The sequence below is a fragment of the Macaca nemestrina genome, chromosome 10, assembly GCF_043159975.1.
Source record: "Macaca nemestrina isolate mMacNem1 chromosome 10, mMacNem.hap1, whole genome shotgun sequence".
Lineage (NCBI taxonomy): Eukaryota > Metazoa > Chordata > Mammalia > Primates > Cercopithecidae > Macaca > Macaca nemestrina.
Window position 1 is genome coordinate 7,804,577 of NC_092134.1, and position 20,444 is coordinate 7,825,020.

General features: G+C 53.3%; 1 protein-coding gene across 4 annotated transcripts in view; it reads right to left on the reverse strand.

The window, feature by feature from the left end:
* The window catches only part of LOC105493580 (transmembrane protein 132B), a 504,000-nt gene that overhangs the window by 462,837 nt on the left and 20,719 nt on the right, over window positions 1-20,444 (reverse strand). The window contains exon 1 of one of the 4 annotated variants that reach the window (XM_071070810.1): window positions 6,393-6,411. The exons of 1 other annotated variant lie outside the window; for it this stretch is intronic. Coding sequence is in view for 1 of the 3 variants with exons in the window: in XM_024796551.2 (XP_024652319.2) it covers window positions 5,362-5,428 (67 nt within the window). In the remaining 2 variants the exon portion in view is untranslated. Of the gene's footprint in view, window positions 1-4,203; window positions 4,223-5,361; window positions 5,844-6,392; window positions 6,412-20,444 lie in introns of those variants that run through there. 2 more of the 4 variants (XM_024796551.2, XM_011761354.3) reach the window with 2 other exon arrangements.

Genomic DNA, 20,444 nt, shown 5'->3' on the forward strand with positions numbered 1-20,444 from the left:
GCTCTAAGCCTTGGTTCACATTAACACATTTATTTGTTGCAAAGAAAGAGGGAAGAGAAAGGAAGTGAAAGCCGGCAAAGGCTAGCACATCGAAGGAGCTTAACAACCATCCACCACTTTGGAGTATAAGCCCGGCTTGTTCAGAGGCTGGGCCACACCATTCCGCACAAGGCTAGAGAGTGAAACTTGGTTGCGTGAGGTGCTGGGTAAGACACAGACCAGTGCCTGGGCTGGAATCCTAATCCTATGTGACCCCAGCCAAGTTACTTAGCATCTCTGGACCTCCAGATCCTCCCTTGTAAACTAGGAATAATGAGTGTCTACTTGCCAGAGAGGTGAGCATCCCATCGAGTTCATGCAGGGAAAGGCCTGGATGGTGCCTGTAGCACAGGAAGAAGCACCTGCCCTGCTTTCATCACTACCTCTTCCCCGCCACCATCACCATCAACACCCCTTCCCCATCCCCAACACGATCAACACCCCTTCCCCATCACCATCACTACCCCTTCCCCATCGCCACCCCTTCACCATCCCCACCCCTTCCCCATCCCCATCACCATCCCCACCCCTTCCCCATCCCCATCACCATCACTACCCCTTCCCCATCCCCATTGCCACCCCTTCCCCATCCCCACCCCTTCCCCATCTCCATCCCCACCCCTTCCCCATCCCCACCCCTTCCCCATCCCCATCGCCACCCCTTCACCATCCCCACCCCTTCCCCATCGCTACCCCTTCACCATCCCCACCCCTTCCCCATCCCCATCACCACCCCTTCCCCATCCCTATCCCCACCCCTTCCCCATCCCTATCCCCACCCCTTCCCCATCCCCAGCCCTTCCCCATCCCCAGCCCTTCCCCATCACCATCACCACCCCCTCCCCACCACCACCCCTTCCCCATCACCATCCTTTCCCCATCACTATCACTTCCCCATCACCATCACTTCCCCATCACCATCACTTCCCCATCACCACCCCTTCCCCATCCCCACCCCTTCCCCATCCCCACCCCTTCCCCATCGCCACCCCTTCACCATCCCCACCCCTTCCCCATCGCTACCCCTTCACCATCCCCACCCCTTCCCCATCCCCATCACCACCCCTTCCCCATCCCTATCCCCACCCCTTCCCCATCCCCAGCCCTTCCCCATCACCATCACCACCCCCTCCCCACCACCACCCCTTCCCCATCACCATCCTTTCCCCATCACCATCTCTTCCCCATCACCATCCCTTCCCCATCACCATCCCTTCCCCATCACCATCCCTTCCCCATCACCATCCCTTCCCCATCACCATCACCACCCCTTCCCCATCACCATCCCCACCCCTTCCCCATCACCATCACCACCCCCTCCCCATCACCATCACCATCACCACCCCTTCCCCATCACCATCCCCACCCCTTCCCCATCACCATCACCACCCCCTCCCCATCACCATCACCATCACCACCCCTTCCCCATCACCATCCCCACCCCTTCCCTATCCTCACCCCTTCCCCATCCCCATCACCATCCCTTCCCCATCCCCATCACCATCCCTTCCCCATCACCATCACCACCCCTTCCCCATCACCATCACCATCACCATCACATCCCTTCCCCAACACCATCCTTCCCCTTCCCCTTACCACTCCTTCCCCTTCCCCATCACCACCCCTTCCCCTTCCCCATCACCACCCCTTCCCCTTCACATCACCACCCCTTTCCCATCACCATCACCACTAAGACTTGCTCTCTAACTTTTGAATTTGACACTGGCTGTCTTGGCCAGGCCAAGCAGCTGTCATTCTCATAACCTTGGGATCCTTGAATGCAGTCATAGTTCCCTAAAGGACTGTATAGTAGAACTCCTCTACCAGAAGAGTTCCCAGGTACAGGGTTAGAAAGTCATAGGTGAGGAGTTAAGGAGTGGGAAGCCCATGCCTCCAATTTACTGTGTGACCCTGAAGGGGCAGTCCCCATGCCCAAGTCTCCTTCCCATCTGCCAGGGGGCTGCTGAAGGAGAGGCTCTGAGGCGCCTTCTTGCTCTAGAAGTCAACGCGCCTACTCTGCTGAAGAGTTGGCGACGCCCCCGTCACCCACGGTACCAGGGTGCCTCCATCTCGCCACAGTGATGGGCGGCAATGCATTGCTGAATCCCATGGCTTCAGGCGAAATGGACCCCCTCCATCCCCATTCAAACTGAGACCCAGGAGAGAAGAAAGGAGCCACCCAGCCGCATAGAGCTGGGAGACGCATCTGGGAACAAGGCCCCTGAAAGGGCTTTGCTGGCCCGGAGACCACCCCCACCCCAGACTCCCAGCCAACAAATGAGGAGTTTCTTTTGCTCCCTTGGATCAAGGCAACCACCGTGCTCATTGTTGGCTCTGAGTGCAGTAGCTCATGCAGAAGCCCCACGCCTCCCCAGCTCCCGGCATCCGGTGGGAGGAGGGGGGATGAAATGATTTACTCTGGGAACCTCCACCGTGCAGCCATTAAATCACTGGGGAAGGCGACGACATTTGCATACCACTCCCCACCACTTCCCAACGCCACCTCTCTGAAGGGCAGCACCACACACAGGCACCCCCACCCCCATCATTATTGTAATGAGAAAGAAATATACCACATGCCACACCAAGGTGCCAGGCAGGAGGAAGACAGCCTCTGCCCTGAAAGCCAAAGCTCCCTACTGCTACTCACACGGCCCCTCTGTCGTGGGGTAGGTGGGGGGTGCTCCACCCACCCTGATTTCATAGACCCTAGACCCCCGTGCATAATGAGTCAAGGAAGCAAGGTTCGTTCATTTTCCCCAGCGGGGACTGTAACTGCGCCGCTAATTTGCAAAGCCAAAGCATGTACAAAAGTGGTTCGAATAATAGGGGCCCCCTAGTCGCTAAGCCGGGGGATTTGTGCTGACTCTTACCAAGTACCGTTCCATATGTTTAAGCACTTGCAAGGCTGAAAGAAGTACACCCACCATACTCTTTACCATGGCAGCTACCCACGCAGGAAGGGGGGTGGGGGACAAAGAAGCCAGTCCCCGCGTGTGTGTGATGGGAGACAGCGTGCACATCTTTGCCTCTGAACTCTTCCAGCCCCTCTTCCAGAGCCTCAGCCACAGGGGGTAGGTAAACCATGGCAGAAATCATCCAGAAAATCCAACCCGCTCTAAAGGAAGCTCTGGTTAATTCCTCTGAACCTCTCAAAACCAAGTGTAGGCAGCAAAGTATCTTTCAGGAATTTTTTTTTTTTTTTTTTTTTTTGCCATCCCTCCTAACTAGTGCTAAATATAGAGTAATCAAACTGTCGTCTCTTTACGTCCCTGGTGGGGACCAGTGAAAGACTTGCATGTGCTTCCAGGGACGGGGCGATGGCACTGGGGGTTCTGCCCAGGCGGCATTTGTTGGAACTGAAGGAGCTGCCCTGCTGAGACTCTCCCAAAGAGCAGCAGGGGAGCAGGCAGAGCAGGGGAGCAGGCAGAGGAGGGGAGCCGGCAAAGAGCAGGGGAGCAGGCAGAGCAGGGGAGCAGGCAGAGGAGGGGAGCCGGCGCAGAGCAGGGGAGCCGGCAAAGAGCAGGGGAGCAGGCGAAGACCCGGCCAGCAGCAGGTTTCAATGGGAGCTCACCTTCCCCACCAAGATGGGGCCTTCCAGAGCCAGGCACGGGCTCTTCTGTCGCTGGGGGAGAGGGCGGGGGGTGGGTGGTAGGGGGACCTTCCTGTTCTCTTACAAAGCATTAGACAGGCAGCTTCTCTGAGAGACTTCTGATATTCACTTATAAGCACATCCAGGAAAATGCTGACCCCCGTGGAAAAACAAAATAGAGACAAAACTGCAATTTTCAAGCCCGAGGGACTGTGCACTTTTGCAAACAGGTCCCAGGGCTTCAGCTAAGAGAAAACAGCCTCGGCCCCAGCAGCAGCCCCTCTCGTGTACCACAGAGGAATGCCGAAAGCAAAACAGCTATCATAGCTGCTCCTTAGCCAAGCAGGCAAGATTCATCCACGTTAAGCCTGATGCCACTCTCTAGGCTGAACCAAAGCCGAACACTGACGGAGATCTCCAATAGAAGGTTTTCTCCAAGTCGAAGGTGTTGGTAAATATTTTGGGTCACTTAAGGGCATCTCAAAGGAAGCCGACGCTGACTTTCTCCATGCAAATAAAACACATCGAACATCGAGTTGACATGCAAGGTTTGCTCCTAACTGCAACCTTACCAAGACGGTGAAAGCCGAAAAGTTAAAGTTGTATTTTTCTACTGCATTCTGCCTGTCTGTGCGATTTGTTTGTTACGGAAATGAGGAGAGATTTTTCTAAAGCAAAAGCTACCTGTTCCCAAGTCATGGGTCTTGCTTTTAAAAGGTTTAGGGAACTGAGATTTCAAAAGCACATGAAGGCTGCTCGTGACTGTTCCCGGGGTTCATCTGAGCCTTTAGGATTTTCTCCACTGCTTGCATGGGGTGGGGGGAGGGGAGGAATTGTCATTTTAGGATACGCTTTCTATAGAACCAACATGTAGCCACACCAAGGTGGATAGAAAGCTTTCCAAACTCCAGCGGAGACAGACAATACCTGACTATTTTGCTTTCCCCACTCACTAGGATTGGACGACGACTGAGCTGGTTCAGCAGGGAGTCCAGCTCCCCGGTGCCCAGGCAATGGCTCTGGACAACACCGCGTTCCAGGCTGCCCGGCGCGTCCTGGGCTGCTTGGCCGCCGCTACCCTCTCCCGCCCGCCTTGGGGTCAGGGCGCTGGCGTAGCCCGCGTTTGCAGAAGGCGAGCAGCAGGCTGCTCTTTGGTCAAGGGGAGGCCATTTGGCGAGGGTGGGTAGCTTGGGGAGGGCGGTGTGAAAGCAGGGGAGGGCCGCGGAGCGTGGGGAGGGGCTGCGGACAAGCCAGACAGCGCCGGCCGAGACATCTCCGGGGCCCGCAGGTGTCCCGGGAACGCACCACTGTGCGACCGCAGACAGCAAGGCACTGGAGAAGGGCTGCGTCGACGCCCCAGCCCAGCAAAACCCCCGGAGGAAATGGGACCCTGGGGGCACGTTGGCTCAAGGCAGGGCGGGGAGGGGCTCGATTCCTGGAGGCGCGCCCCCACCCGCCTCGAGAGGCTTAGTGTCCCCGTCTGTGGCCCTCGTGCGTCCCGAAAGCATCCGCAAGGAAGCTAGGGGTTTGGGGGAGAAGGCAAGCGGGCTCTCCCCAGGCGCTGGGCAAAGGGGAATGGGCCGGGGGCTCCTGGGTTCCCAGGGTCTCCCCAGGTCTGTTCAAGTCCGGGAGATGCGCGCTGCCAGGGACTTGAGAAGGAAGCAGCCGCCCGTTCAGCCAACTTTGTGCGCCGCGGCCAGGGTCGGGGATGGGGTCCGGGGACGCGTTACCTGGGCACCGGAGCGCAGTCAGCGCCAGCAGGAGCCCGAGCGGCGGCGCCCGGCCCGGGGGCGGCATGGTCCTCGGCGCGCGGTGGGCGCGGCGCGGGGCTGCTCCTCTCGCGCGCCCGGCCCGGCCCGCGGCTCCCGGAGCAGCCCCCGGCGGCTACGCCCGGGCGCCGGGCATGGCTCGCTCCCAGCGCGCCGCTCCTCCCCAGACGCAGGCGCCGGCGCTGGCGGCGCTTCCTCAGCTGCGCCTCTGCGCGCTCTCCTGGGCTCGGCCGTGCGTTGGCTGGGGAGCTGGGGCCGCGGAGCCTCAGCGCCCCGCGCCCTGGCCGGCTGCCCCGCACTTGGCCCGAGTTACGCGGCCCCCGCCGCCGCCGCCGCGGCTCCTGCGCCCCAGCGCCCGTCCCATCCCGGTCGTGCCGCCGCCGCCGCCGCCGCCGCCTCTGCCAGCGCCAGCTGCCGGCCGCCCCTCAAGCCAGCGAGAGAGTGAGCGAGCGAGCGCCAGGAGGAGGAGGAGGAGGAGGAGGGGGAGGAGGAGGGGAGCGGAGGGCGGGGCCGCGGCCGGGGGAGGGGCCGCCCGGGAGCCGGGCACAGGCAGCAGCCCGGCCAGTAGGCGGCGGGACGCGCCACTACTAGGCGGCCCGGGGGAGGGCGCCCGGTCGAACCCGCCGGGGGTCGCGAGCGCTGGCGGGGACAGGGGCTGCGGGAGGGGTGCGGAGTGCAGAGAGGGGATGCCCAGCTAGATCCGGCGTCTTGGGGCGCAGCGGTAGGAGTTGCCAAGATCGAGGGGTGAGGAAGCCAGCGGAGGGTCCCCGGGATGGGGCAGCGACCTCTGGAAAGGTGGTGTCTGCTGGGGCCGGAGACTGCGAGGCTGAGCGTGGGCAGGACGTCCCGGGTTAAATGTGGCACAGTCAGGGAGTGTCTGTGGGAGAGGGGAGAGGAGAGGCGGGAGGGTCTCCGGGAGGCCGGGGCTGTGTGCGAAGTCTCTGCAAGGCACCGGGATGGGGGCTGGGGGCGCGCAGGCTGGGTGCGGTCACCTGAAACACAGCGAAGGCGGCTTGGGGATGTCCACCCGTGTGAGGCAGGGTCCCTTATTCACCCGGGCTAGAGGATGCGCCTTCCCATTTCGCGCAGGTCCTAGGAGCACGCGGAGGCAGCCAGGAGTTCTCCTGGAAAGGTCAGATTCCCTGGTGGCCCCGGGAATGAGTTCCCAGCGCAGGGGCAGGCAGTGATGGCGCGGAGGTGTTGCGCAGGGCCGGGCTACTGGGTGGTCGGATTCTTCCATCCAGGGGCAGGGACGCAGCCAGAGTGCGGAGGGAGGTCACAGGTCACACGGAGCCCCAGTATCTATTATCCCAGGAACAACTGATCCTCCTGGGCGCCACGACCCCAACCAGGGCAAAGCCACGGGGGCTAAGCTGAATGAATGAGTCATGCTGGGAGCATGTGGGGACGCCTCCAGCAGCGCTCAGATGCCTTGAAATCTTCCCCATCACGCTGGGAGGACAGGAGACATGTGGGGTTGTCCACCTTGGGAGGGTGGCTTGGAGTCCTGGCTCCACTCCAGCCCCCATCACACCGGCCACTTGCTCTGCCATCTCAGTTTTCCATGAAAAAGTGGGTCAAACTCTTTGAAAATGGTCAATAAGGCAGCGTGGGGTGATGAAAAGATAGATTTGGGGAGACTCTGGAGTCACAGAGTCTTGGCTGAGAATCCCAGTTCTGCCGCTCCTTAGCTGTCCAAGCTGGGGCGAGTCCCTTATTCCTCCCTGAGCCTCAGTTTTCTCATCTGAGAAACGGAAGTCTTTGCACATCACCTGGTGCCCCCAATAACATATATAAAGCCCCTGACCCAGGAAGTCGGAACTCATTTAAAGGAGTCACTGTCAACATTATCATTCTCATCATCGTGGCCATTATTATGATAGATCTGATTTTCCTCTGCGGGCCCAGAGCTCACATCAGAAGAACAATCGTCCCCACTCCCGGCTGCCAAGAGGGGATGGGGGACAGGGCACCTGCTTGATTAGTACAGACAAGCTCATTAGCAGAGGCAGCACTCAGTTCTTCCCAGATAAAAGAAGGAAGAAAGCCAGGGGCACGTGGTGAGTCTCCAGCCCAGGTTAATTAGGGGACGTAAAGGGATTTTCCCATGGCTGTTAATCGCCTTCCTTTGCAGGGGGCTCATGCCCAGGCCAAGCCCCCTTTGGGCTCCCTGGCAAGGCCTGCAATGTGTGGAGAGCCACACAACAGGCTGCATGACGGGATTGGGGGTCTCCTCAGGCCTGGGGTGGCCTTGCAAGGGAACCATCTGTCCCCTTTCTGTGACCTTTTCCCCAGATAAGAGGATGATCCTGGAGACATGGTCAGGACTCCCTTGGGGTCCTCTGTCCCCAGCTGCCCCCAACGCCTCTTTCCCATTCACTCGTTCATAACATTTGCAGAGCTGAGCCCCTACTGTGTGCCGGCCTCTGCAGGGGATGGTGAAGCAGAAATGAATGGACGACAGCAGGAGAGAGCCACAGCAGGAGTGGCCACGGGGTGCTGGTGCCAAGGTGAACCATGTGTTTGACCAGGAAGCAGGTCAGTGAGGGCTGGGAGACTGTGGCCAAAGATAAAAAGTCATTTTCTGGCAGGGGTAAGGGGTCATTCTGTGACTTAGTGGCAGTGCTTGGAGGGGGTTGTGAATCAGTCCAGCAAGTCCCCAAGCCAGTGGTCACACAGTCCCAGGTGTGATGGCAGATGACAGTTGCCTTCCCCTCACCCCCATACTCAGGACTACTTGGTCATACTCCAAGAAAGGACCTTTTAGTGGGGAAGGGCACTTCCCCACTAAAATATGCCGATGATGGTTGAGCCAGACACTGAAAAGAGGAATCTGTTTTTGAGGGTGGCTTTTCTGTGCCCCAGCTGTGTGACTTTGGACAAGCCCCTAATCCTCCCTGAGCTCATTTGTGGGGTAGGAATGAGAATTCCAGCCTGGCTCAGCCTGTCTTGTGGTTGGATGAGGATTTCTGCATATTAACCAGGCCCCTGAGCCTGTATCTCTAAAGGGCGTATTTCTGGAGGAAATAAGCAGGGAAAAAAACAAGCCTCCCTGGATTCTGAAGGGCTGCGGGGGAATCTGAGAGGCTGGCGGCAGCAACGAGGAGACCCCAGGGCTGAGCGGAACTCTCCTCTCACTCCTACCCAGACTCTCGCCCCCAGCCTCCTGGCCTCATAGCCTGGGCAGGACCGTAAGAATCACACAGCCTACAATCTCCTCCAAGGTATTGATGGGATACTGAGTCCAGGAATTGTCCTTCCCCTGGATCTGTAAGTGTAGGGAGGCCGACTCGACTAAGAGCCAGCCTCGAGCCCCAGCACAGCCGTGCAAGGCTTCCTCAGGCCCCACCATCCCCTGCACGGCAAGAGACTGCCTCCAGCACGGATTGCTCCCGGTCAGTCCCTGCACCCCAGCTCTGCTGCAGCTCAGCCCACGCGCCCGCCGGGCTACCGGCGAAGAGCAACATTGCCATCTCGTGGCTAAAAGTGGAACTGCAAGTCTGGAGGGCGCTGCAGAAGGAAGACAAGAGGTGAGGGTTGGGGTGCGGGTCGGGGTGAGATGGAGGCGAATAGGCAGAGAGGTTTCCCCACCTCAGCCAACTGGCAGCGGCAATAACAGACCCCTTTGCCTTTGAACGCCAACATGCAGGCAGCTGCTGCCGGGGTGACCACCCATTGAAATTCTTTGCAAAGCCTGGGACTGTTTGTTGCCCAGTGCACACATTGATGTTTCTGGCATGTTCAGAGAACACAGAATTGACTTAGATTGCATTTGCACCACAGGTGAGTGGTAGGGGAAAGGGGCCTCTCAAAATAGAAGCCAAGCTCACTTACAAAGGTAATCAAGGATTTCCTAGGAATAAAGAATTTCAAGAAATCAGTCACTCGCACACCTGGACATATGGACCCATGATGGAAGGAAGGGGCCTCTTTATGGCAACTTGCAGTCATCCATCTCACTCTCTGTCCCCTTCCCTGCTTTATTCTTCTTTGTAACAGTGGTTACCACCCAGCATCATACGTACAGAGAGCGGCCCAATCAGTCCTGGTTATATTAATGTATGAATGAAAGGAGCTCAGGGCTGGACAGTACGGTAAGCGCTGAGCCCTGCGAGGTGAGGGAAGCCCCACTGAGCCCATGAACACTCAGACCAGAAAGGACTTGAGTTCCCTTCCAGGTACACCCCCAACTGGAAGGAGGCCACAGGGGGAAAATGGCTTCCTGGTGTGTTTGAGCAGAAAGCACCTTGAACAGCTCTGACCCCTGGCTTCCCAGTATAAAATGATTCCTGGACCGGCAGGGGCTGGGAAGGGTGTGAGGGGGCAGCCAGGGGTGAAGGCACCATTGGGATGGGATTTTGGAGCAAGTGTAAAGTGTGCTAGGGCAGAACAAGACTAATAACAAATAATAATTATAATAATAATGATGCAGCACTGAATAGGTACCAGACACTGCTCGAAGCAGTTTGCACGTGTGTTGATTTTAATGGTGGTAAAATGCATGCAACATGAAATTTACCGTTTTAATCACTTTAGAGTGTACAATTCAGTGGCACTTAGTACATTCACCGTGCTATGCAACCATCACCACTCTCCAGTTCCAGAACTTTTTCATCACCCAACCAGAAACCTGGTACCCAGTCACTCCCCATTCTCCCCTCCCTTCTACCCTTGGCGCCCACCAGACTACTTTCTGTCGCTATGAATTGGACTGCTCCACTAACTAATTTCAGTGGGATCATACAGCATGTGATCTTTTGTGTCTGGCTTCTTTCACTTAGCATTGTGTCTTCAAGGTTCATCCACGTTGTACTGTGTCAAAGCTTCACTCCTTTTCATGGCTAATATTCCATTGCGTGGATGGAACACATTTGTTTATCCATTCATCTGTTGATGAACATTTGGGTTGTTCTCTACCTTGGAAACACTATTATGAATAGTGCTGCTGTAAACAGTGCTGTATAATTTTCTGTTAGAATACCTGTTTTCAATTCTTTTGGGCTTGCGTGTTTTGATTCATTTAATCCCATAACCATTTTATTGGCTGAGAAAACTGAAGCACAGAGAGGTGAAGCAATTTTTCCATGGCTGCACCGTCAGCTAGCATATGGCAGAATCGCGTTTAACCCCAAGCAGTCCAACCCCAGGGTCTGTTAACCAAGATGGATGAGTTAAGCCAACCATCCCTTCTCCACCCACCATGCCTCAGCACAACCCAAGACTCCCAGGAACTAGATGCAGCCCTGTCTCCCTTCCCAAGAAGCTCCCTATTTGAGTGGCAACATGCCCAGCCCTGGGGACGGGGTCAGAATCCTAACAGATCTCAGCCTACCACATTCCCTCAAGCCAGGGATGGTTCTGGAAGAAGCATGGGGGCCCGAGTGACCAATGAGAGGTAAAGAGGAGCTGGAGGAGGCCCACTTTCCTTGATCAAACAAGAGAGACAAAGTTGCTTTTTGCCCTCTACCCTCTTCCTTCTTGGCAACTTGTTGAGTACAAGTGTGATGGGAAGGACCCTGGCAGCCTCTTGTGCCCATGAGGCACCACAGTGCCCACTGACAGCTACTGGTGGGAGAGTGGAAAGACAGATCCTGGCAACATCCTCAAGCCAACGTGTCACCCCAGAAATGCGGTCCCAAGGCCAGGGGCATTCACTGAGCTGATACTCTGCATTGAGCTGATGAACTGCATTGTTTAAACACTGCTGTTTGGACATCCGTTACTTGCAGCAAAAAGCAGCCTAATTATGAAAGGTGGTGTTTTAGTCAGGGTCTCCAGAAAGACAGAAAACCTGTAAGTCCCAGCACTCTGGGAGGCTGAGGTGGGCGGGTCACCTGAGGTCAAGAGTTCGAGACCACCCTGGCCAACACAGTGAAACCCTGTCTCTACCAAAAATAAAAAATAATTTTAAAAAAAAAACATATACACAGAATGAAAGCTATGCAAAGGGATTTATTAGGGGCATCAGCTCACTTGATTGTGGAGGTGGAAAAGTCCCATCAGAGGCCATCCGCAAGCGGGAGACCCAGGGAAGCCCGTGGTGGGGCTCAGTCCCAATCCGAAAGCCTCAGAACCAAGGAAGCCGATGGTGTAACTCTCAGTCCAAGCTGAACATCTGAGAGCCTGCAAGGTTGGGGGCTGGTGTGAGTTCCAGAGTCCAAAAGCTGGAGAACCTGGAGTTCGATGTCAAGGGCAGGAGAAGAAGGCAACCCAGATGTGGAAGAGACCAAGCATTCACCCTCCCCCTACCTTTTTACTGCATCTGGGCCCCCGCCAGTGGAGGAGCTTCCATACTCAGGTCACAGACTCACATGCCAGTCCCCTCTAAAAACATCCTCACAAGCACACCTGGGACAGCCCAATCATCCTAATCAAATACCAAACCACCTGGGCTTCCCTTTCAGCAGAAGAGGGACAGCCCCAGTCCCTGCAGGAGCATTGAGGATAAACAGTGCTTTCCCAGCTATGTGGGCACCCCTTCATCCAGGCAAGTGGACAGCCAAATCAACCATCATGGTGGGTTCAGGAAAAGCCCCAAGTGGACTGTTATATGCATTTCTCCCATCAACAAGACAGCCTGAGACCTTAAGTCAAATGGTTAAAAAAAAAGGTAGAAAATTCTATTTCTTTTAAACTGATTTTGTGAGAGTTAAATTATTATTATTATTATTAGTTCTCTGATGTGGCATAAATCAATATTTTTCAAATTCTTTGATCCTCACAGAAACTCAAAGATACAAATATTCAAAAAAGCAAAACTGCCATCTTTAAAAGATAAACACTTCTAATATTTTAATGTATTTCTCCAGTCCCTTTCCTATGCATACTTGACATGGTTTTTTTTATTAAAAATGGGTTCACATGATATGTACTGTTTCAAATTGCTCTTCATATGTAATTATATATTGTGAACATCTTTCCATGGCATTTAAATGTTTTTCCATATGATAATTTTATGATGTTGTACAGTTATATCATTGGATATGCTGTAATTTGTTTAACCAATTTTTGTGTTGCCAAACATTTGAGGTCATTTACAATTTTTCATTGTCAAAAAGCAACAGTCTTATCCCTGCACCATTATACATGTGCAAGATGAGTTCTTCGGGATGTATTCCTAAAAAATGAATTGTCAAATGAAAAGATACGCAGTTTAGAAATTTCACATTAACTGGCTCTCCAAAAAGTTATGCTGATTCAAATTCCTGTGAATATAAGGCAATGCCATTTGCTCAAATCTTTATTCAAGGTTTACAAACTCCACCTGGTTAATTGATTCATTTAAATCTACACTGTCTGCATTATGCAACTATTAAAAGATTAAAACTTCAGGTATTCATTCTATATCAAGAATTGGCAAATATCAAGATAATTCAATAAAATCTGAAAAATCAGTGAAATCATCACTAGTTGTAATTTTATCATTACTTACTACACTTTTTTTTTTTTTTTTTTTTTTGAGACAGAGTCTCGCTCTGTCACCCAGCCTATAGTGCAGTGGTGCGATCTTGGCTCACTGCAACCTCCACCTCCTGAGTTCAAGCAATTCTCTTGCCTCAGCCTCCTGAGTAGCTGGGACTACAGGCATGCACCACCACACCCAGCTAATTTTTGTATTTTTAGTAGAGATGGTGTTTCGTCATGTTGGCCAGGCTGGTCTCGAACTCCTGACCTCAGGTGATCTACCTGCCTCGGCCTCCCAAGGTGCTGGGATTACACGCGTGAGCCACTGCACCTGGCCTTTAAGTCCACTACCCCTTGTTAAAAATCTGAAGACCTGCCGGGCGCGGTGGCTCAAGCCTGTAATCCCAGCACTTTGGGAGGCCGAGACGGGCGGATCACAAGGTCAGGAGATCGAGACCATCCTGGCTGACACAGTGAAACCCCGTCTCTACTAAAAAATACAAAAAAACTAGCCAGGCGAGGTGGCGGGCGCCTGTAGTCCCAGCTACTCGGGAGGCTGAGGCAGGAGAATGGCGTGAACCCGGGAGACGGAGCTTGCAGTGAGCCAAGATCATGCCACTGCACTCCAGCCTGGGCGGCAGAGCGAGACTCTGTCTCAAAAAAAAAAAAAAAATCTGAAGATCTGTCCAGGTGTAAAGGGCCATAATTATGCCATCGTTGAGAAAATCGGTGGCTTGTCACATCTGCATAGCTCTTTCTCTTGACCACATTTGCCTTTGTATGCTTATAAATATTTTTTATTTCTCTTGCAAATTACATTCATTCTTTAGTCCTTTAGGAGAGCTTCCTGTGGGAAAATTAGAGCACATTTAGAACCATACCAGGATTAATGTTAATTAGGGTTCGCAAAGCACTACAGCTCCATGGAGGTACAGGAAGTGATCCCTTCGGCACGGACAGGATGGAGTGGAATTACAGAATTGTCATGGGGAGGTGAGACAGCTGCTTGATGGATGTGGTCCTGCACATCCTCTCAGAGGACTTGCCTTGGAGTTGCCTGACTTGCTAAGTCACTACATTTAGCCTACAAGGGGCCAAGAGTTTTCTTCTTCTCTGGAGCCACAGGGCTCAGAATAGTGTTCTATTTTTATGATGACAAAAAAACCTAAGTCAAAAGGGATTTATTGACTCACATACTCAAAGTCTCATGGCTTCAGGCTTGGCTGGTTCCAGGGGCTCAACAAACTCCCGATTTAATCTCAGCAGGAAAGTGGCAGGAAAGAAATATTATTGGCCACAGTGAGGTCACATGCCTATCCCTGGACCAATCACTGTGCCCAAGGGGATGGACCATAGTAATTGCCCAGGCCTGAGTTACATGTGCAACCTTGGGGCTGGGAGGGGATCAGCCCTGTCTAAACCACACAGCCTGAGAGTGGGGAAGGGTTGCCCTCCCAAAATGCAAGTGCTAGAGCTCAGTAAACCCTGATTTTGTTGTTGTTGGGTTTCTTTTTTTGTTTTGTTTTGAGACCGGGTCTTGCTCTGTTGCCCAGGCTGGAGTGCAGTGATGCAATCTCAGCTCACTGCAACCTCCACCTCCTGGGTTCAAGCAATTCTCCTGCTTCAGCCTCCTGAGTAGCTGGGACTACAGGCACCCACCACCATGCCCGGCTAATTTTTGTATTTTTAGTAGAGACGGGGTTTTGCCATGCTGGCCAGGCTGGCCTCGAACTCCTGACCTCAAGTGATTCACTTGCCTTGGCCTCCCAAAGTCTTGGGATTACAGGCATGAGCCACGGTGCCTGGTCTGGGGTTTTTCTTGTTTTTTTTTAAGAAAAAAACAAGCTCTCACTCAGTTGTCCAGGCTGGAATGCAGCAATGCAATCATAGTTCACTGCAGCCTCAACCTACTGGATTCAAGCGATCCTCCCACCCCAGCGTCCCAAGTAGCTGGGATGATGGGCATGCACCACCACACCCAGCTGGTGGATTTTTCTTCCAGCATGTCCAGATCTTGTCGTTATGCTTCTGTGGCTTAGAGGAGGAAACCTCACCATTATCAGTGCAGGCGTCCCACCATGAATACTCTCTTACACCTAATAAAATGACTATGATCACTGTTTATTAAGATCTTCCAAGGTGACAAACCCATTAACCATCCCAGGAACACTGAAGGAAGTATTTTATCCCCATTTTATAGATGAGAAAACTGCGGCTCTAGGGTTTAATCAGTTTGCCCCAGGTCATCCAAATGGCAGAGTCAGGATTTGACCTGAGACCTAGCTGTCCCCAGGGCCCTCTCTGAGCCACCACAGTGCTCTTCCTCCATCTCTTGAGAAGGGGATTCCAGATGCCAAGACCCAGAGCCAACTACAGAGGGACAGAGCACTGTCACTGGGTGGCAGTCACCCCTCAGGAGCTGCCCTCACAGGAGCTGTATCCATGGTGTGGCCCACACCATTGTTCAGCACTGAGTATTATGTAACTCCCTCCATCCATGTTGAAAGCAAACAGGGAATAACAACCAGGCTATTAGAGTTGATGATGGAACCTCAGGAACAGAATCAGATTGGCTGGGAAAGCCAGGACCTGCTGAAAACACTGGGATCCCTGCCATGAAAATTCATGTGCATTAAAGATGCCAAGGTGCTCAGGTCTGCATCAGCCCCCAGGCAGACCTCACATCTGTTCTGGAACAAGGGACGCCACTGCATTTATTAAACACAACTGTTGAAGTTCCCCTGGGTACAGCATCCTAGAAACCACACCATCTATATTTCATTGTGATCATCTCCTTGACGTTTATAAATTCATAAGGTATAATGAACTAACCTGAAATGGAAATCTCTTAATTGCATAAAACAGAGAGTGTACATTAAAGATGAATAAATAAAACAAGCAAGATTGAGTCTGTAGACCTCTAATAAACTGGCCATGAAAAGAGCCTTTGTCCACGTGACTCCTTGGGATCTGAGGACTCGGCTGGTGGCTGAGATGGCTCTTGGAGAGGCCAGTGGCTTCCCTCATCATGGAGGAGGTCACACAGGCAGGTGCAAGAGCTCCCACCAAGATTGTGGACGCTGTGAGGTGTGACACCTTTTGCTGATGTCTGCTGCAGATTTCAGAAACACAAGTGAGTCTCCGAGCTGGACATGCTTGCATTGCCTAAATTTCCAAGGCACGTTGAGATGCTCTGGACACTCAAGGACATGCATGCCCCTGGACTCAGCAGTGTGTGACGTCTCCCAGAGGCCAGCTCCCGCCTCTGCTAACCATCAGCATCATCTCAGGGTCTCCCTAGTATGTACCATCAGCAGGTTCCTGGGCTGGATGGAAACGCACCTAGAGCTTTCCTCTACCCTCTGTCTTCCTTTCATGGCCATTGCAAAGGAAGAACATCAGAGTCACATCACACGTGACTTCTTTCCTTTCTAGTCACAAGTCCTGAGAGAATTCAGACAAGAGTGATGTAACTGAGGCAGCAGACAGAAACTCCAGGCCGAGGAGCCCTGGAGTCTGGAAAGTGGGCAGGGTTGTTCTGTGTAACCTTGAGTTTGTGAACAGGAGGGGTGATAAGCAGGGAGAGTTGCTGGGCAGAGGCTCAGGAGCAGTGGGAGGGGAAAATGGAGAGACACTACCATCTAGTTCTACTAAAGGATGAGAGAACACTATCTGCCAGCGATGGCCACAATGATGCTGTGTAACAAACCACCAGGAAATTCAGTGGCTTCCACAATGACTAATTCTTGCTCACACAGCTGCAGTTTGGCTGAGGATCCACTGATCCAGGCCAGGCTCAGCTGGACTTTTCTACAAGCTGTGGGTTGGTTCCAGTGTCCAAGTGTTTCTCCTTCTCTTTGGGCCAGCAGATGAGCCATGGCAGGGTCGTCTCAAAGCAATGATGGAAACACAATAGGGCAAGCCCAACCACACAACCAGATTTCAAGGGTGTGCTTGCATCATGTCTGCTAATATCCCATTGGCCAAAGCATGTCACATGGGCAAGTGCAAAGCCAAGGTGAAGAAGGACCTTATGCCCTTAGTAGGAAAAACAGCAACATCACATGGCAAAGAGTGTGAATACAGAGAGAGAGGAAGAATTGGGAACAACAGTACAGTCTACCAGAAACATATCCATACCATCCCTTGCAAATCGCCACCAAGGCTGCAGCAGCTAGGATTTGGTTTAGCTATCAGTAACCAAAACAAAAAAACAAAACAACAACAACAACAACGGCTTAAACAAGGTGCAACTTTGTTTCTCACAAATTCTTAAAGTCCAGAGGTGGCCAGTATAAGTGGGTATGGTGCTGCATGGTGTCAGGAACCCAGATTCCTTCTATTTTGTTGCCTCACTATGACTGGCCTTTATAGTCCAAAGTGGCTGCTGAGCTCCAGCCATCACATTCGGATTCTAGGAACCAGGAAAGCAAGTAGAGAAGGGCATGCTTTCTCCGTTTAAAAACACTTCCTGGGAGGGTAACACACACACACACTTTCATTTCCATCCCATTGATCAGAACTTAGAACACGGTCGCAATAAACAGCTGGGAAGGCTGAGAGATGTACCTTTCTTTATTCTGGGTGGCCAGTTAGAATTAGGTTTCTGTTCATGTGCAAAAAGGAGAAGAGAGGTTGGGAGAAAACACAATCTTTGTCACAAAGGCCAGTAAGTAGGGCTGCCCACTCCCGAACCTGCGTCTTGGCCGTTTGTGTTAATTAAAACACTTTGGTCTGCAAGTAGAAGCAGCTCCGTGAAGCGAAAGACAGGAATTTATTCCATGAGCCAGGGCTGCTTCACCAAACCCAAGGGCATGGGCACAGCTGGGTCTCCGAAGTAAGCTGGAAGCCAGGACTGGCTTTGTAAGAAGCACAGAAAGCCCACTCTCTGCTTCTCCTCCGACACCAGCTCGTCTTCCGGCTGGATGCAGATGGCCTTTTTCTATGTCTCCATCCATGTGGCAAAGAAAACGGCCAGCAAGAGGCCAGAGGTAGCCACCCCTCCGGTCAAGAGAAGGCTGAGGCTGCCATCTCCTGGTCCTGGGGAGGCCACTGCAGGGTACATTCATTCCTGGCTAGCCAGTGGCATCCTCCTCATCTCTGTATCAGAGCTAAATCCCTGTGGAGAATCACCTCCCTCGGGACTCCCTGCACGTTCCTAGTCAGGGGTGGGCAGGTAGCCAGGTCAGACCCATGAGACTCTCCCTTTCAAACACATCTATTGTAAGCAGGGATGCAGGAATAGGGCAGGAGGAGCAAGCTTGCCTGGCACCACCCACTTCCAGCCTGGCTCTCGGTTTTACAGATGAGTTTTACAGCAGGTCTCCTGCTGACTCCGTGAGCTTCCCCATAGCTTGCCACCATGATCCATAGTTTGGTTTCTGTCACTTGCAACCAAATTATCCTGTCTGGCACAGATTACGCCACCCTCCCTGAGTCAGGTATGCTGGGGACAGGGTCACTGTTCCAACAGTTTCTGCGGTGACCACAAGGATGGGGGAGGAGGGGCCAGACAAGTCAATGGATGTCACACAGATGTCCCTCTCCATGTCCTTTGATACTGCCTCTTGGGAGGCCTTGGGGTAAAGGGGAAACAGCACAGGCTCCCATGTCAGAAACTATCACAGTTCAAATCTCAGCTCTGCCCCTCACTGGCTGTGTGATCTCAGGCAGGCAGTTCAACCTCTCTGAGCCTCAGTTTCACCATTTAGATAATGGGATTGGTGATGACTGTTACGCCTTGAGTTGGGCTGGGCTGAGGTTTGGAATATGTCTGTAGATAAAGTGCTTGGCATATACTAGGTGTTGGGAAAGGAGCAGCCATTATTAACTTACTGGGTTTTACAGTGGGGGGCAAGGGATACCCACACTGGAATTTACTTTGGGCCTTACCCTTCCCCCACCAGCCCACCCCCCACTCCCACTGCACTCCATCCTCTAAGGCATCGGTCAGCCAAGTTTTCCGTAAAAGGCCACATAATAGGAAATGGTTTAGGCTTTGCAAACCATACAACATCTCTATTGTAGATTCTTCTCTTTCTTCCATTTAAAAATGCGAAAACCATTCTTAGCTCAAGGGCCTTTACAGAAACGGGATGGGCTGGACTTGGCCCATGAACTGGAGTCTGTTGGCCCCTGCCTAAGAAATGGCTCTGCTCATCCCAAAATAACACCTCCAAGCAAATCCGTGAGAGCTCCCTGGACATTAAGGAGCAGCAAGCGCAGCACGAAGAACAGAGAACACCTGGGGGTTTGTCATCAGTCACCCCCTGGGGTATGGGTCTGCCATCAGTCACCCACAGGGGCGTGGGTCTGCCATCCAGTCACCCCCAGGGGCGTGGGTGTGCCATCCAGTCACCCCCAGGGGCTTGGGTCTGCCATCCAGTCACCCCCAGGGGCGTGGCTCTGCCATCCAGTCACCCCCAGGGGCGTGGGTCTGCCATCCAGTCACCCCCAGGGGCGTGGGTCTGCCATCAGTCACCCCCCAGGGACGTGGGTCTGCCATCAGTCACCCCCCAGGGCTGTGGGTCTGCCATCAGTCACCCCCCCAGGGGCGTGGGTCTGCCATCAGTTACCCCCAGGGGCGTGGGTCTGCCATCAGTCACCCCCCAGGGCTGTGGGTCTGCCATCAGTCACCTCCTGGGGTATGGGTCTGCCATCAGTCACCCCCCAGGGCTGTGGGTCTGCCATCAGTCACCCCCAGGGGCGTGGGTCTGCCATCAGTCATCCCCCAGGGCTGTGGGTCTGCCATCAGTCACCCCCAGGGGCGTGGGTCTGCCATCAGTCATCCCCCAGGGCTGTGGGTCTGCCATCAGTCACCTCCTGGGGTATGGGTCTGCCATGAGTCACCCCCAGGGGCATGGGTCTGCCATGAGTCACCTCCAGGGTTATGGGTCTGCCATCCAGTCACCACCAGGGGCATCTCAGATGTACCTGCTCCTTCTTCAGAACCAAGCAAGGGGCCTCTTAGAACACAGCTAAAAATAACTGATTGGTGAAGTCCCTATCCTGTGTAAGACACTGCCCATGAATGATTTCACTGAATCAAGATATGCTGGATCTATCCCCATTCTGCAAATGAGGAAGGTGAGGCCCAGAGAGGTTAAGTAACTGGACTAAGATCACACAGCTAACGAGTGTCAGAACCAAGATTTGAACGCCAATCAGTCTCTCTACTCCCATCCTTGGTTTCTCCTATCTCTGTGATTTACAGGAGAAATTCACCTTCCATCCTTGGATGTGGATGCTCTGAACCGGACACTGGTCACGGGCTGACCCTGAGGTTAGGGCTGCTTGGCTACTGCCACCAACGAGTGCCCACCAGCCCCCGGGGCCCCCTTGGACTGGGCCAGAAGCCCTCTCTCCCTATTGAAGCAAGGCCTAATTTCCAGAGCTCTTCGGGAGATCTCATGCAGCTAAAAGGAGAGGCTGTAAACACTAAATATAACTGCTTGAAGCGGCGCTGACAGTTCCTTGCAGAACAGGGCCCTGATTATATAACGAGGCTGCCTCGGGAAGGGAGACTTGTGCCTGCTCAGGTTTTTCCAAAAAGAAAAAAGAAAAATCAGATAAAGAAAGTTAAAACTGTGATCCTTAAACCTCATTCATTCATTCCCTGGACTGAAATTTACTAAGCCCTG